Source organism: Paroedura picta, chromosome 11 (genome assembly GCF_049243985.1).
Source record: "Paroedura picta isolate Pp20150507F chromosome 11, Ppicta_v3.0, whole genome shotgun sequence".
In the NCBI taxonomy this organism is placed as follows: Eukaryota; Metazoa; Chordata; class Lepidosauria; order Squamata; family Gekkonidae; genus Paroedura; species Paroedura picta.
Genome location: NC_135379.1, coordinates 32,173,822 through 32,192,395, shown reverse-complemented (window position 1 = coordinate 32,192,395; position 18,574 = coordinate 32,173,822). Strand labels below are relative to the sequence as shown.

At 37.4% G+C, this 18,574-nt stretch overlaps 1 protein-coding gene across 5 annotated transcripts in view; it reads left to right on the top strand.

Annotated features, from left to right (window-relative positions):
* TBC1D5 (TBC1 domain family member 5) overlaps positions 1-18,574 on the top strand; it is a 297,140-nt gene that overhangs the window by 84,260 nt on the left and 194,306 nt on the right. For 3 of the 5 annotated variants that reach the window (XM_077303026.1, XM_077303025.1, XM_077303027.1), the window contains one exon: positions 13,228-13,362. The exons of the other annotated variants lie outside the window; for them this stretch is intronic. In XM_077303026.1, the coding sequence (XP_077159141.1) occupies positions 13,263-13,362 (100 nt within the window). In that variant the 5' untranslated portion in view covers positions 13,228-13,262. The remainder of the gene's footprint in view (positions 1-13,227; positions 13,363-18,574) is intronic. 5 annotated transcript variants of the gene reach the window in all.

The following is an 18,574-nucleotide window of genomic DNA, read 5'->3' as shown; positions in this document are numbered from 1 at the left end:
ATCATCCAGTGACACAAATAATTTTTGACAAATTAGTCTACATAGGATTTTTGGGGAGGATCGTGTGCAGTTAGATAGACAAGTGCAGAGTTCAGAGTTTTATGAAATGATTAAATCATTACAAAAAGAATAAGGCCCTTTGGCCTGATGGATTTATGGTAGTTTATTATAAAACATTTGCAGATATAATAGTTGTACCATTGAGGATTGAAGAGAACCTTATGAACAATGAAAAGGGATGTACATAAAATAGTTTAGTCTAACCAAAAAGTCTTAACAAAAAAGCTTCAAATATGTTCAGATTAATTAATCCTTCCAAGATAATGCTTTGAATAGCTATGGATTAGAGTTATTTTCAGGAAATTATTCCTTACTTCAGAAATATTTCATTTGTGTGGGACAAAAATAAGATCTGAACAAATACCATAGACCTGCATCCATATGCAATTTAACAGGAAAAATATTTCTCCTCTCTCTCGGTGTTAACTCCCTGCTGTGCAGCCCTGTTAAATGCTAACACACAACTGAAAATACTTGTGAAAGGGCATAAGCAGTACTGCTGGGCATCGTTCTTGAAAGAATTTCTAATTTTTAATAGTTTTATAGGTAACAAGAAAATTCAATTTCATTATTTTAGACCTGCAGGAAAAAGGGTTTGAAAATTATGGTTTTTTTCTGTTTCTGAAATTTATTAGCATCTGTTTTTGCATATAATTTATATTTAATTACTTCTAATACAGTAAACTTGGATATTTCAACTGAATCATTCTCTTTGAGATATTGGTTGACAGACTCAGATAACCTTTATTGGCATACAAAATCGCAATCCAAGGAAACAAGATGAATTAGACAAGACTAGGTTTCCGCACTTTCCAACATAAGTTATTTATTTGGAATATGCTTCCAATGGTATTGGCTACCTTGGCAAGGTTAATGGGATCCTTTTCTGAAAGCATTAATTTGATGAAGCATTAATTGACTTTGGAATTTAAATCTATCAAATATGACTGGATAGAAGCTCATTGGGAGAGAGAAGACTGGACACTCCAAAACAATACGTGGTAGTGTGTCTGGGACTTTACAACCATGTAGACAGAATCTTTTGAAGGTGGGAAAGTGATGGAATCTTACCCAGGACACGCCTGAGGGAAAGAAGTTGACTCTGCCCAAATGAGAATCCAACTGATAAAGATAAGCAGGTAGGAGTTTATAGTTGGAATAGTGGTCTGGGTGGTTTCAAAGAGGCTGAGGGGAAAGGGATTGAAAAATCCTAGAAAACTGATTTACCCAAACAGCAGCAGAAACAGGGCAGTGAGAAAGTTTCATGGGGTTTAATGCATTTGTTAAAGCTTTCTAAAAAGGGCGGCTATCGGTTGAATTTAATGCAAAAAGACAGAGAGAGAATCCCATTTATATTTACTCTTTAGGGTGAAATAACATTTTCTGAGAGAAACAGAATTGTGTTGTTGATTTAGGTTAACATTCTTCATGGATCTTTTAAAGGCCCATTATGCATGGGGGGATAGCGCACATTCAGGGTGGAATGCCGCCGAAAAAGCCGTGTTAGCGAAACGCGGAAGAAAGCACAGCTTCCGGGTGACCGGGGCGCAACCAGAAGCGGCGCCGGGGTCACCGCATGCATAATCGGTTACTCTGGATTTTGCCACCGTTGCGTCCCATGCTGTGCATAACTGGTTTACTTTGCGTCTTCCCCCTCCACGTTTTCCATGTGACCCGAAATCGCTGTTTCGGCAGCCGTGCATAATGGGCCAAAGTGGAGACAATCCAAATAAAGCCAGGCTGAAAAGGGTTTTAAATAACTGGTATCAGATTTTCCAAATTGGAGAAGGAGTCAATTAAAGACTCCAAAAGACAGATTACCAAAGGGTTTGGAAGGGGCCCACAAATGCCTTCTTTCATTTTTAAAACAATAGGACAATTTAAAAACTTGACAATCTTTTCAGCAACAGCGGTGGGCCAAACAATCCTATTGGCATATTTAAAAGATGAAACACTAGCAGAAGTGTTGTCCTGGGAAGAAGATAAAGCTGTGACCAATAAAGAGGCCATCAAAGGCCTATGGTCACTCTCTACCCGGGAGCTGATCTTATAGCTAGAGATTGCACCAAGAGCTCAGGAAAAATACAAACATAATCAATAACCTTGCCTTGAACAGCAAAATTTCCTTTTGAGTATGGGGGGCTAGAAGACTTCTGAGTAGATGACAGCTTGAACCTGGGCCTTAAGGGTGCCTGAGAACAGGTTACTATTCTTTGCTAGGAGAAGATATGATTGCGGGAGACTTACAGTTGACAAGGGGAGCTTCTGAATGACTGTGCCTTAATCTACTCAAATGTTCTCCAATTCTAAGTTTGAGGGACGATTTCTTTTGCCCACATGCAATTTGTTACATTCATATATCCACATGGACATGCAGTTGCTTGTATTACAATTGCTGAATTGCTTCTATTTAAAATTGATATTTCTATCTGGAATAAAAATCTCCTTAGCTTCCCAGGCATATTTGCATACATTGCATCTATTGCATCTATAGTAACCCACTGGGGTTACTATAGTATACTATAGTATACTATAGTAACCCACTGGGTTACCCACAGCCATTTCAAATACAGTATTGTCAACACGTGTAACCCATTGTGATATACATTTGGTCTTCGTAAGGCCTATCTTTGGTCTCTCTTGACACCATGGAAGGTCTTTAACTGGATGCCAGTGTTTATACACTAATGCCTTGATTTTACTAGCCTGTGGTGTGAAATCTGCAGACCAGTGCAGGGTGTTGTCAAGTGCTTTGATTTTGGGCTTCAACAATTGTGATCTTTTTTTTTTGAGCCTCCAAAAAGGCTTTCTCAATCACATTTAATGGATAACCTCCCCTTTGTAGTTTTTTAGCTACTTCCTTAGTTGAATGTTACAAATTCTGGGGATCTGTTGAATTTCTTTTAAGAAGACACCGTGAGGAATGTTGGACTTCAAAGACCAGGGGTGGAATGATTTGTAGTTTAAATATATGTTTCTATCCGTAATTTTCGTATACAGTTGTGTGCCTAATTTGAGCTTGTCATCAATGCAAATATTAATGTCTAAAATAGAATTGAACGTCTGTCAGTATTGCTGGTGAAGGAAATGTTTTCCTCCTGCATATTAATCCAATTCACTAAATCTTCTATTTTTGTGTAATCCTTGAAAACAAAAAATAAATCCTCTATATATCTCCTGTATACCAGGAAGTCATCAAAGAAAATATTGACCCCATAGTCTAAAATAAATTTCTTTCCAAAATTCATCATAAATAAATTTGCTACACTGGGGGCAAGAGTGCATCCCATGACCATGCCCCTAATCTGATTTTAAAAATTGGCTGTATTTAAATAATTCCTATCAAGACAAACATCCAATAAGTCAACCAAAAATGAAGTTGGAGAAAATGGATCTTCCCTGGTGTTAAGTTGGCTTTCTACTATCTCACGTCCAATAGCTATGGGGATGTTGTTGTACAATGAATTTATGTCCATAAATAATCCTGTAGCAGGAGGAACTCTGTCTGAGAAATGAGGTCTGTAGAATCTCTGGTGTATGATGGCGTCTGTGTTACAAATTGTTGTAAAAAGTTGTCAACAAATTTAGCTGCAAGCTCTGATGGAGAATTTATACCAGAAATTACTGAGTGGCCGGGAGGTATCCCTAAGGTAGAAATTTGTTTCGGAACCTTAGGTAAAACATTGGAACTCTGGGAAATTCAAAAGTCTTATTAGAAATGTACCTTAAAGATTGTAACTTAAAAATGTAACTATTGCTTCCTGAGTAGTAGTTCTTATAATGGTAGATATGTGATGTGGGATCCCCCAAAATATCTCTGTAAAATTTACCATTTCCATCACCCTTTGTCAGTCTGCATGATAATGAGATCTTTTTACTCCTTTAGATTGTTAAGCACTTTGAAAGCCTCCTTAGAAATATTGGCAAAATTATTATGTCTTTTTTTTCTAATGCCTGAATGTCTCTGAGGAGTACCTTATTAAATGTATGAACAGTTGGATTCTCCACGTTGGGAACAGAAGTGGAACATGGAGTGAATGAAGTTTGTTAAAATGTAGGGTTTTTTTTTAAAGTGTGAGGGTGTATGCAATCTGATTAGCAATCAGCCCTTGTTTTAAATGCATTATATTTAGGTACAGGAACATAATTTAAACCTAAATTCAAAACCTTAAGTTCATAATCGGTTAATTACTTAGATGAAAAGTTAAACACTTGATTTTCTTGTACATTACTCCCTTGGATGGCTGGTCCAAAAAAAGAGCACTGTTGCTGTTTGTGAGCACTGGTTTGCCTCATTTGATAGGTGTGTTCCTCCTCATGAGAAGATCCTGCACTGTCAGGATAATACATTTTTATGTGAATGATTTGTGGTTAAAGTCTATCTCAAGATAAGTTTCAAAAGTTTCCAAGGAAGCCTCCCCTTTAAATCATTTTTAAAAGTTTCAATCTCTGTGGATATGTTTTGAGCCTCTGTGAATCATTACACAGGGCAGCAGCTGTGCCGGGCCACTGCCAGAGCAGCATGCTCCGCTGTTTATTGTGTCAGCATGGGAAACGCATTTCAGTGGTGCAGGCTGGTGTGCCTGAATGTCTATAAGTCCCCATTTTGGCAACGGACCAGCTTTGCACCAAAATGCTTCTCCCTGGGCCATAGTGGAAAGGTTCTGCTGCACGGGGGTGGGTATTTTACAGGAAGGAGGGATTGCTTGAGAATGCAATTCCACCGTCCTGCAAAATAGCAAAATAAAACCCCATTTGACCTCCATGGCACTGTGAAACACCCCAGAGCCAAGTGGATCATTTTTGGTCCCCTCCTAGTACCGTAGCACTGTGCATGGGCCAGGCCTGGCCACCGATGGCAGCTGAAGCAAAAAAGGGAACACTGAAATGTCAGTTTCTCTTGCCACAGGCCATCGGAGGCCCTAAAGTAGGCCAGGGCCAGGAGGGGGCTAGTCTGCCGGCAGTGTTATGCATAAGTGGGAATTAGCCTTGCTTCCATGCTGCTGCTAGCCCAGCCTTTCCTCCCCTTGTGTAAACTGTAATAGCTTGTTGCACAAATCAAATCAAAATTACACTTATCAAGAATAGAGGGCTAATGTGTCTTAAACTCTTTGTTGTCAGAGAAAAGCATGGGACCTTTTTGCATTCTTAACCCTCTAGGGATCCTGGATACCTTGTAATAATACAAAACTGAAGATACATGTAACTTGTATATTATAAGCTTCTCTAAATTAGAAAAATCACCCCTGGAAAGGGTGGATTCATCATTTAGGGACATGACACCGTTCAAAATGTGATCCCTTTCCTCCAAAGAAAATGCAAAGCTGTCACTGCCTTGCATCTGCCTATTTCCTCTTGCACCAAATTGTTGGGTATTTGGAAGAAACAAGAATATTTTTGATTTCTAAGGATGACAAAGATCCATTCCTTGTTAAATGATATAGGCCAATAGCATTAATGTTTCACAATGAACATTACAAATATCACAAGTGTGTATCTTAGAGAGACAGGAGATATTGGTGTTCTAGTGTTCTTGATATAGGTTGCATGTGACTGAGCAACCATCATGGTAAAAGCCATTTTCTGATGTAAGTATGCAGTAATCATTATAAGTTATTGTGGTGGTAGTCTAAGGTGTCTGTGTTAACTAGCTGCTGTAAGTAGATCAAAAGGACAAATGACCATTACCTCGATACAAAAGAGGAATAGATTCCTAAGATTCATTTGACAATATCAGGGAAATATATATATATACTACCTTCAGAGAGCCAGTTTGGTGTAGTGGTTAGGAGTGCGGACTTCGAATCTGGCATGCCAGGTTCGATTCTGCACTCCCCCACATGCAGCCAGCTGGGTGACCTTGGGCTCGCCATGGCACTGATAAAACTGTTCTGACCGGGCAGTGATATCAGCGCTCTCTCAGCCTTACCCACCACACTCCACAGGGTGTCTGTTGTGGGGAGAGGAATGGGAAGGCGACTGTAAGCCGCTTTGAGCCTCTTTCGGGTAGGGAAAAGTGGCATATAAGAACCAACTCTTCTTCTTCTTCATCTTCTTCTTCTTCTAAGTCTGTTCCTAAGATCAGGCCTTAAAAGGGTCCCCTCCCCTGGCCCCTGCTTTGCTGGCTGCACCCTGATTGGCCCTATTCCAACTTGGACAGCTGGACACGTTCCACCCCCCAGGCTGTTTTACAAATATATAGAGGAACCATGTATAAGGATAAGGTTCTGATCTACTTGAAGCCAGATTCATCTTGTTGTGTGTCAGTTCTTACTAGGAAATAGATGAAACTATTATTCAGTGGACCTCTGATCATTACCAAGGGTTACAATAACATTCCTCTGTGCTTTATAAACAGGAGGCAGTGTCTTTTGAAGCAGAGTACTTTCTACCATAGGGACAAAGTACTTAAGTTCCACTTTGTGCAGCATTCTTTCTGGGAAGTTGTGTATATGATCTAGTGCCTTTGATCTCTGGCTAATAAAAGAGGCTAGTGTCATTACTTTCGTCTCTCAAAGCCCTGGGCAGTTGAAAAGAGTAGAATAATCCCATTTATTTTTTATGAAACTAAGATTAATTTCCCCAATGTATGTATAAAATTATGATGATTTCTGGTTTATGGGAGACAATACAATGGACTAGTTAACCACACAGGGTGTACAGTCCAGTTCCATGTATCACCCAGTATTCAGGAAGCAGTCTCCTTGCAGTGAAATCCCGGTAGTAAGTCTCATTGAATAGACTTAAGAGGGATTCTGAGTAGAACAGTTTTGGATTACTCTCTTATTTAGTTTATCATGAGATGGCTCCCCATTAACATAATAGTTCTTCTGTCATACTTCAACTTGAAACACTGGCAAGAAAGGTATTGAATAATTTGTGTGCATTTTAGCATGCATGCATCCTGTGGTGTATCATAGTGGATTATAATCAATCTAAAACAGAGAACATTATATCTTTTTAAAGTATGCAACTATTGTGAACCACTACCAAGTTGTTGCTGTCTTCACTAATAAGTTGTGCCTACGCCTCCCTTATACCTTTCACTTCACCTATGGCAGAAATTAAAAACTACACTCAAATAAAGGACTAATCATAGTCCTAGGTTGTTCTGTACTTCTGAGGGAAAAAAATGACTTTTGCCAGTCGGTTGTACAAACACACACACACATACACAGGGGAAAAAAACCTTGTCTGGACAATATTCTAGAAGTTCACCTTGGTTGCTTAGTAGCCATTTAAGGATGTGATTGGTAGTATGAACAAAGAAGCAGATTACAATACTTTTCTGAAAAACAAGAGGCAAAAATCAATCAAGAAGATTTATGACTATCACTTGTTTACGTCTCTTGTATTTTTAATAATTTTTTTAATAAAATAGGCTTAAAAGATTAGCCACAAGGTTCTACAAGATTTATATAAAATATAAAACCAGATGTTCTAGTATACTACTTAGACTCACGTTAAGCAAAAAAAAAATTTTTCTGTCTTGCCTTTGTTGTACACATAGAACAGCAGAGCAAAGCTTCCATGAAAATTAGTACAAAGAACAAATTCCATACCCGCATTAGTGATTTGGGAGAACTGTCAGTGTCTGAATTGGAGATACATTACATGTGTGCTTGTCCTATATCATGGATTCCCAGACCTATTTGTGTCTTGGCAATCAATGCATAAGTTGTGGACACGCTTCTTAAAGTTTCCTCACTGGGTTCTCAAGAGTCCTCAGCCTCCTCGAGCCAAAAATCCACCATGCCTGGTGATTTTCTGCTACTCTTGAATTTTTGTCCTGAGAAAATCAAATATCTTTAAATAATAGTTGTAATATATTCACAGAAATGAGAAGAGGATTGAGTGACACAAGTATATTGAAGACTAAATGTAAACAAATGAAGCTACACCCTTCCAATGTAAAATGGTTCATTTTGGGGGGTGAAGACTAAAGTGTTAATCCGGTGACCTGACTTGGTGTAGCTGGAATTTGAAAGGACGTGTCACTACTTAGAAATTCTGGAATGATGTCCAGGAATGTTTTATTTTTTTCAAAATGTGTAATGTGTTGTTTCAGAGTAGTGTATGATATAAAATAATTATTAAAAGAAAGGTATAATGAAAAAAACCCAATATTTGCTGCTGCAGTTTCATTTAACATTATTGATGGAACAGGACAAAAGACTAAATACCGTAATGCCAACTGAAAATAGATTTCCACCTAGTAGTGTATCTAGGGTATTGTGCCTAGGGTGCATGCCCTGGATATCGCTTGGGGGGGGGGCACAGGAAGAAACCTTCTTGAGCCTCCCGCCTGCCTGCCCTGCAAGGCAGGGTTCTACTTGGGGAAGGCTTGGGTGTGCTTTTTTTGCATTCCCTCAGAGAATACTTTTAATTATCTTGGAGCCCTTAAGCCACTGATTCTCTTGGTTGTGGTTCATCTTAAACGATTGATTCATATCTGAGGTTGTCAGAGGCAGGGTTGGCGGTACTGGAGTATTTAATGTTTAAAGCACTTAATTTCAGATTGCTCTCGAGTCAAATAAAAAGGAATAGGCAGTCAGTCAGCAACACTCATTTGTTGTTTAATAAGGGAAACTGAATGATATGGCTGTTGGGATGTGAGCAGATCCTAGAAGATTAGCCCTGGAATTTCCTCTGAGAGTGAGATAGGTAGTGAGAAGGCACAGTCCCCTGGCTGTCCAACCCACAGTGCTTTTAGGTTAGACTGCAGGCTGGGATGCTATTAAAAGGCTTGTATAGCAAGAAATTATTTTGATGCAGACTTTTTTCCTTTAGTTGTAATGTTAAAAGTTAGAAACCTACATAAAAGCTGCTAGCCATATGCCTTCTAATTGTTCTAGGAAATTTGTGTTGTCTTTCATGCCTGACATTTTAATTCACCGCAGAGCTGTACCACAGAGTTAAGTGCGGGTAAGATACAGAAGATTGTAAACCAGCAGATATTGTTTTAAGTCTTCTGTGATGATTGTTCTTAGTTCCGCACTATAGCTAGACAGACAACTATTTAATATACAACATTTGAATAATACAAATGTGCGGTTGGTAAAAATGGATTAAGGTTTCAGGGTGGTACCAATGGGTGATATTTAATATTGAATGACGTGTATTAAGACAAATGCTTTTATATATAATTTATTTGGCATTGTAAATGCATTTATCGTGTGAGAAGATACAGACCCCCTGATGCAAAATGAAGTATTCTGGAAAGGTTTGGAGTAAATAAATAATAAAACCACTTTGATACACTATCTAACTATATTAAATATTAAGACTTTCACATGATTGATTTTAATACTTAATCAACTTATTTAAAGTCCAATACAATTCTGTTTTTTGTTAAAGCTCAGAGTCGGCAGTACAATAAAGTCAAAGTTTTGACTAAACAGAATAAAAATTAACTGCATTTTATGATCACTAGATCTGCTAGTTACTAGTGACAAGTCATTTAGTGACACGAGCTTGTGCCACTTCATTTTGGAGTCCAGCTGATCAACATCATAGCTTTAGGCTTCCCCCCTATTTGCATCATTCCAATTTAATGATATTTAATCTGATACAGTTTATGAAAGAAAACATGCTTGCTTTGTGCTATCTAAAATGTGTCCAATTCTGCAAAAAAATTTGCATCTAAGGAAAACACTTCCACAGTGACAGATGGTTGGTAGTGAATTATGAAAGAAGCTTGGTAGGTAAATTAAGAGAGGAGAGGTACAATCCTCAATTGTTTTTCTTGATGTATGTTGTGGTGAGATACTGGATGACCACCATATTTTTGGGGAAAGTGTTAATAGCAGGGGATTGTTTTCAAAGATCTGAATGTTTTTCATTAGAACCGAACTTTGAAGAGGGGTTGCAAGTTCTGAGTATTCAGTGATTTCTTTATTTTTCTCATCAGCATCCTTAGACATTGGTACTTATCCTCTTTCTGCCAACCAGGCCCAGTTGGAACTAACATAGTTCTGCAGGGCCTGAAAAATAGAGCTCTTCCACCAGGAATTTGGTTGAGGTCAACACCAACATCTATTAGGCCCAGAACCCCCTCCAATTCAGACAGGCCAACTCTGCAAGGTTGTAGGCATAATGTTAACTGTTGAAAAATATTTACTGGTGCTAACATTATAGTTACTGTTATTGTTGATGATACTTCATTGTTAATGTACTGTTACCAAATTTATATTACACTGTTACATCACATTCCCTATAAACCACTCTGAGCCACAAGGTTATTCATAGTTGCATTTCCATGAAGTTATAAACCTTTTACAAACATTCACTGTGACCAAGGCATGCAACAGATAATGCAATTTCAATGCACGTTAGAAGTATATTTTCCTGTTCCGCACAGGACAATCCAGCTTTATCCTATGTGTGCAGAATGGGCCCTATAGAGCTACCAGACACTGAGTTTTGGTGGGAATACTGAAAAAGTGCTGGCATTGCATTGGGGACAGAGCCTTTATCTGGAAACTGGGTTCCAGGAGGTTCTCTGTTCCTCAGTAGCAGCAGTATCTCTCATTCACATGTTGCCAGTTGCATAGGAAGTAATGACACTGACCTGCACTCAGATTGTCAAGGAAAAATAAGAATATAGTCTAAATTGCATTGATTTGTATACACATAGTAAAGTGGTTAATCCTTTTAGGGCAAAGAAGGATGAAACTGCAGGAAGCAGATGAATAGTGGTTTGGAAAGTGCATATCAGTAGTCTATACATATTGTTTAAAATATCTGGTAATGATTTTGTTAAATTACATTTTATGCAGTTAGAACAATATCTTGTAGAATATTATAAACCTGCAATTCTGTAAAGAATAAATCTTTCTTTAAGAAATGTCCCATGAGCTATCATAATGATTTAATTTTATTTGCTGTTGTTTAAAAATTAAACACTGAAACTATCAAAAGGATTGCTTGGTATTCAGAGTGGTTAGGTTAATAGGTATTGTTCATTGATTGTTTTTAACAGCAGTTTACACTGAATTGCTGATGTAAAAACAGTTTTCTGTTGTCTGGCCCTTGTAATCTTTGTATTGCTACTTTGGGTAGAAGCTTGATCTTGACCTTTTATTTTGCATGTATTCTATAGCAGTGCCTTTTGGAGGACTTTGGCGATGTCTTTACTTCTTGATTGGCACACTAGAAGTAACGATAATAACTCATAAAGGTCTCTTTTTATATACAGTGGCTATAAAGGAACACTGGATTTTGTACTTAATATAGAAAATTAACATTCCAAATTTTGGCTTTTTGTATCGTGAGAGGTTACTTTAACAACATAGTTCAAAGAAAAAAAGTGATAAGTGTTTATTGTGATAATTTACAAATACATACACTCCCTGTATATGATAAATATTGCAGGCAGCCAAATTTTGGAAAAACAAGAATGACTTAGATCCTTCTAGAGTATGTGTCAGTACCACCACCAGTAGTTTGAAGGTTAAAGTAAGACTTAAATATAACATCTAAAACTGATCTTTGCAGAATTTCTTCCAGGAATTCTAAAGATAGAGGAAAGCCTTGGTTCATTGGTATTCAAGGTTTAAGCTTTCATGTGCAACCACACTTCCTCAGATAACGGAATATGCTTGTTCATGAAAGCTTATACCTTGAATAAAACTATGTTGGTGTTAAAGGTGCTACTGGACTCAAAACTTTGTTCTGCTGCTTCAGACCAATATGGCTACCCATCTGAATCTATCCCTCTGACGTTTGGGATGTGAGATTTATTTTGTTGTTCATTTGTTTGTTTATTTTATACCCAGTCTTTCCCCTATTGGGGATCCAAAGCAGCTTATACCATTCTTTTCTCTGCCATTTTCACCTCACAGCAACCCTATGAGGTAAGTTAGGCTTAGAGAGTGCGATTAGCCCAAAGCCACTCAGCAAGCTTCCATGGTATACATAAGAGTCCCCTAGATTCAGGGGCAGTCAACCTGTGGTCCTTCAGATGTCCATGGACTACAATTCCCATGAGCACCTGCCAGCAAATGCTGGGAGGGGCTCATGGGAATTGTAGTCCATGGACATCTGGAGGACCACAGGTTGACTACCTATGCTCTAGATACTAGTCCAATATTTAACTGCTATACCACACTGTGGATTCTGTTTATGCTTCTGGTCCTTGCCAGTATTTCTGAGCTCCTGCATATAGTAATGATGGCAGCATGCATGCAGCTCAAAAGCAACTGATGTAGCATCCACCAAGTGTGGTATGTTTATTTAAACTGGGTCTATGGGTTGCACCTTTCCCTCACATCCAAGATATACACATTTCTCTTGTTCTTGAGTTGCAAAAGATATTAACAACTACCCTGGATATGTCTGAATAACATAGACCAATAATCATCAGTTTCACTGGCACCCTGTTGGTCACTTAAGCACTGTTGGAGGAAAACGTGTTAGCCACTGGAGGGAGATCCAAGACACAATCAGGTTGTTTCTCCTGCTAGACACTGGTAGATATATCCATGAACATTTCTTTAGAGTACCAGAGCTTGGATTACCATACTATAGTAGAATTTTATGTCACAGTACTCCTTGTCATGATTTTGCTCAGGTGCTAGAGTCTTGACATTTGTACAGCTGATGTATTAAACTCCAGGAACAAAAGTTCATTGATGGCTGGCATATCTTTCAGAAGAACAAGGCTGCAGGGAACTCTGCGAAATTTTCAGGGGGAAAGTAGATACAATTTAACTGTTAAGGGATATTCTTCACTATGCAGTAAATAGTTTGGGTAAAGACCTTTTCATTGTTAAATTAGTAACAACTGGAAGAAGTGTTGATTTTATACCCTGCTTTACGCTACCCAAAAGAATCTCAAAGAGGCTCACAACTGCCTTCCCTTCCTCTCCTCACAACAGACAGTCTGTAAGATAGGTGGAGCTAAGAGAGCTTGGAGTGAACTTTGATTGACCCAAGGTCACCCAGCTGGCTTAATTTGGAGGAGTAGGGAATCATACCGGATTCTCCAAATTAGTCTGCCCTCTGGGCTCTCAGTGGCTGGCCTTTGTAGTGGGGATCTACTTTCATGTTCAGACATTGAAGGAAACAGTTTATGTTAACCAATATTATTATATTTTGTGAAATCTTTGCCACTGTAGTACAATGCGGAATTAGTAGTTACAATTTTTTAAAAACTTTTTCCCCCAGGTACTTTTCACTGGTTGAACTTTACAAGTGCCAATATGTATCATTCCATCTCTGAAACAAGACATCCTTTGCAGACAGAAGAACAAGAGATTGGCATTGATCCCTTGCAGAGCTTTGTGAACAAGCCTGAAGATGGTGAGTTTCACTTAATTTGTGATGTGTTTAATTTTCTCCCACCAAAGTTGTTGAGAAGGATACATTTTCAAGAATACTTCAGTGTGTGAATGTAAAATACTTTGCTATTAATAAAGACGACACATTAACTTAAATTTGTATACTGAAACAGTAGCCAAATGTTTAATTCACTTTCATCCGTTGTTAATCATAAGGCAAACAATGATTTCCCTACCACAATTCTGAAATTCAATATAGCCCAATGTGAAAAAATAAGCTCTGCGCCAACTTTGCAGTGCTTGTTTACTTTCCTGTTATTTTATGTGGTGTTGATAATGCCTTTATAATTATCTGAGTCTCTGCATTCTATTAAATGAAAAATCAGCATTTCATTTGGGCGGTGTGGATAAAATTCTAGCAGCCTTTTATTTTTACTTATTTTTAATAGGAGCTGAGATTGGCATATGAATCGTTAAAAGCTGTTTTTAAGGGTCTATTTATATCAGTCTAGATATCCTAAGCCACACTATGGTCTGTGAGACTAACCTAGCATGTTTGTAGATATACTACTGAGGTCGCAGATATTCTGGTGACATTTCCCAGAAGGCAGTATTTAAAGTGCAGCTATGAATGTGTTAGTTGTCATCTCACTTTATCTGTAATCATTGACTGTATAGACCAATTATGAATGGGTATTTTCCCTCATTTTCACTGTTCCTGAAGCAATTGGCTCATATACATTCAAGGTATGCAGTCTTTATTATTATCATCAATTTTTATTTCCTTTTAATGCACAATACTTAATGCTTAATTTTCTTTATGTGTAGCCACTGAGGAAGAATTTCTTCTCTGAAAACGAGCTGTTCACTGGGGCTCATTCTGGCTCCGTTTGTTTCATTAAACTCATTTTGAGCCTTAAAATCAGCTTGTTCGTCTCTTTGCTGCATTCTTCAGCTGAGTAGTTCCTTGTTATATTGCAATGTACAGCAACCTGGAGATTGCTTGAGCTGAGGTCTCTGGAAATCCATTGAGTTCAGGCCTGGACTCTGTGACAGAAACCGTTTTGGCAGTCTTCACCATTTTCCCAACAGCTCATAATACAGCAGAGAATCCCCTATTACTCAGCAATATAAAAAATGGGGCTCCTCAACTGCTTGTCAGTTTAAAAATAAAGTCTTTTGATTTTGGTATTGAGGTGTCCCCCTTGCCTGCATTCCTTTCTGCTCCTTTCATTGAGTGAACTAACACTAAAATGCATGCACAAAAACTCAGCCATAAGGACTGGAATTAAAGGTGCATGCTGGACACTACTGCGCAGCTGTGATAGAGCAATTCAGTAATTAAAAAAAATCTTTAAAGTGTCTTCTTCTTCTTCTTCTTCTTCATGTAGTTGCAGAATAAATACACTGTAGGAAAAAGAATGGTATATAAGGCAGGCACAGAATCTGTAGTCAAGATTCAGGCCTTCTGGTCTGAAAATCAGCAGTAAGATCTGTGTGCATAATGGGCCATAGTTAACTAGAGGAAATAATAAGATGCTTGAAATCTTATCCTTGTCATTTAAGACCATTTTGCAAGTACTTCATAACACACTGTGACACCTTTATTACTTGTAATCTTCAGGTCCATGAATTCACATGTCAGAAGTGTGAATTTAAAAATAAGTTTCAGCTGGATTAATTTTGTGCTGTGTTTCCAGGGTACCTTTTTTGAATAAACTTCTCTGCATGAATATACATGTATTGACCACACATCATATAGCAGTATCAAAAACTGTTGCTTGCTGACAGAGTTGCTTGATATATCATTGAATACGTGCATCAGTGTAACTTCATTGGATCTCTGAGAAAGCAGGTTTATATTCACTGGTACATAAACATTTGTAAAATATGCAACATTTCTAATAGTGTCCAATCATTCTGTAATTAGCTCATTTATCCCATGTAAATGTTTCTACCTAGAGGGCACAAAAATATAATTAAATCCTGGTATTACATTATTTGAGCTATCCAAAATCAACAGCTTTCGGAGTTTACTCTCTCCCAAAGTGTCTGTCCCGTGTAAATTTTGTTCCCAACTACCCAGATATTTGATTATCCATATGTTTTACCTCCCATAGGCTCAGCAGAAAGACAAGAAAGTGTTTTTAGAGTTGGAATTATTAAACACTCCCTATCCTTACAATATATTTGTATTTTCATGTGACAGCCTGTTTTCGAGCCATCTTTAATCAGATATTAAAAGCTAATGATTCATAACTCAAAAACTGATATTTCTACATTTTATTCTGTCGCTATGCTTTTGATCTAAGAAACATTTTAATTAGTGCAGCCTTTTGTGTGTGTGTGCCCAGGAACAATTAGTTGCCTAGCCAGAATAACCTGTTTTTTAAAAACCTGAACCTTAACATTGCTTCGACATATAAAGCTATTAGGATCGAATTGATGTTTAAAAGTGCTATTAATTCATTTACCCCAAATGTTCATTAACAATGTAAATGTATGCTGATGTTCTATGAGACAAGGAAGTGACTAATGACTCTTCGCACTAACAACACTTAAAATGAATAGAAACTTAAGATAGCTAATCTTGAAGTAATCAAGACCCTCATTCAGCTTGGCATCTCTGTATGCTCTAAAACAGCTGTCAACTGTTAAAAATATATACACAACACAGAGACACGCACATGCAAAGATAGAGATATGTAAATACATGGTTCCCCAAAGTCATAAAGGTTACCAACCATAGTACATTTTTTACGTTCTATATGTAAATATTTTATATAAAGCATCCATTTCATCTTCATAGCTTTTTTACAGTGAAACACAGACTGCATTTTAATTTGGTGCCATATGTATCCAAGATTCATCATCTCTCAGCTTTATGCTATTATTTAAAATAAGATATGCTTTGAATATTGGGGAGGGTGGACTTAAGCATGTAATTTTCCTAGCCCAAATGCTACAACTCAAGAATTCAGTATCAAGAGGCATCCACTCCCCATAACAAAGAGATCATCAGATTACCAAAATAATTTAATCTGTTGTGTGGAGCCTTTCTCTGTTAGTGCTGTTAATTATTTCTTTCAGGGCCTACTTGGCAAACAACAATGAACAAACCAAAAAATACCTCCACTTTTTGATCCACTAGATAGCATATTTGATTTAAATATGGAATCCACATTTAAATCTCAGCTCCAACAAGGATGCATAGATGATTGTTTCAGTTCCTTTCCAGCTGAGGGAATAGTTTCTTCTAAACATGGGTAGCAGATGGTGAGCATGAGAAAACTGGTAGTCAATTATGGATGGGATTTAGCCATCATGGAACTTGGAACACTTTATTTCATCCAAAGGAACAGATTTATAGATTAATATCAGGCATAAATGTCTGCATAATTTGCTACTACATGCTAAAACTCATGCAGAGAAATTCTAGCCCACCCTGCCTAATATTGGTTTTTCATTAATGTATAGTGACAATACTGCTGATGATAGTCTTGGCCAAAAGACCAGTGCAGGTCAGAATCAAGAGAGTTAAGGGTACAAATTCTGATTTTTTTTTTTCAAATATGACCTTTAATGAAATTTATGATACAATCCTAAATCAATGGATTTAGTGAATTTAGTAGAGTATAACTCTGATTAGCACTGTACATACAAATATAGATTATATATGAAAATATAGTTTGTGTGCATGTGTTATCTTGTAGGATATGGTATGGTGTGTGTGTGTGTGTGTGTATACATGCACACATATACACACACATACATCCATACATACAAACAAATTGTGCCTTTGACTAGCTTGTTAAGTAGTGTTCTTATATGAATAACTTTCACATGTACTCCATCCCAAAAGTATAGTGTATCATTTGCTCTTGTCCTGATTGCTGCTGTGTAAGTCATAGTTACATAGTAAAGCTTAGACCTGTGAGGACTGTATGAGAATCTGTATTCAAGCTGTGAAGTTTGCAGAGTGACCTAGAACCAGTCCCTCCAGTCTCACAATCTTCACAGGGTTAATATCTATGCCAACCTGAGCACCTTGGAGTTGGAATAGAGTAAAAATGTGAGAAGAATTCTGAACCTGCATTTCAGAACAAGAACATTATTTTGAGTGGATGGATGTTCCTAAAGGGATCTTTTGCATGTATATGAGTTCAAAACCACTGTAGTCCAACAAGTATAAATATGTTCCTCAGGTATCAGAATCAACTACGGATACTATCATTCACACTACTGATTTGATAGATGTTCAAGACAAATACATGTTTAGAGTAGAAGGCTGGTGTACAATAAAAATACGAGCAGAACATTCACCACTGAAACCTATCCAGTCTGCCATATTTTATCTTCTCTAAATAGAAGCAAAGCTTGCTTCGGCTTTTTCCAACACCAGATGCTTACTTAGCAAGCTTTTAATAGTCATTTATTAATAATAGCTTCTGTGTAGTTTGCTTTTACTTGAACAGCTACAGATCTGTAGTGACAAAGGCCATTGGTATATCACTTTTCTAGTTACATCTTGTAATAATTGTGCCTGTCACTTTCTTCTTACAATAGTGTTCTCCTGTCTTGTATTCACTGTAATATTTTCCCTTGCTCTATCTGTGTGTGGGTGTGGGTGTAGACAATTAACTACAATGAGGAGCATTGATTTAAGAATTAATACCATCGTTTAAATAATATAGTTAAATACATTCCAGCTACTTTAAACTGCTCGTATCACCTGTATTTAGTCTTGGACTGGGAGTTGAAGATTCCATAGTTGAACTCTGCTGAAGTACCCGAATACCTGTTTAGAATATTCTGCTTTTGATGAGACATTGGCAATCTAGTTTGGTCACTTTTTAAAACATCCACTTATAATAGCAGAATGATTGGTTAAAAGATCCTACAGATTTTTATTGCATAGATACCTGTAAAATTTAGCAGTCAAAAATAATAAATCTCTTTTTTGTGATCACTTGTTGATTATCGTCTGCACTATAACTGCCTTGTAAACATTTAACTTCTAGATTTACTGACCAGTTGATGTCCATTTCCCTTTCCCTAAACTCTCAGGGTTTGTTTTTTTTTGGAAATCCCAAATAAGCTGCATTGTTTCTGTCTTAACTGTCCTAGGAACAGAACTCTATTACAGGTGTTTTATTTTTCCAGGTGAAAATGGCTCCTGAAATCTAATCATTTTAGAAATGTTGAGATACAGCTTGGCTGCAAGGCAGAATGAA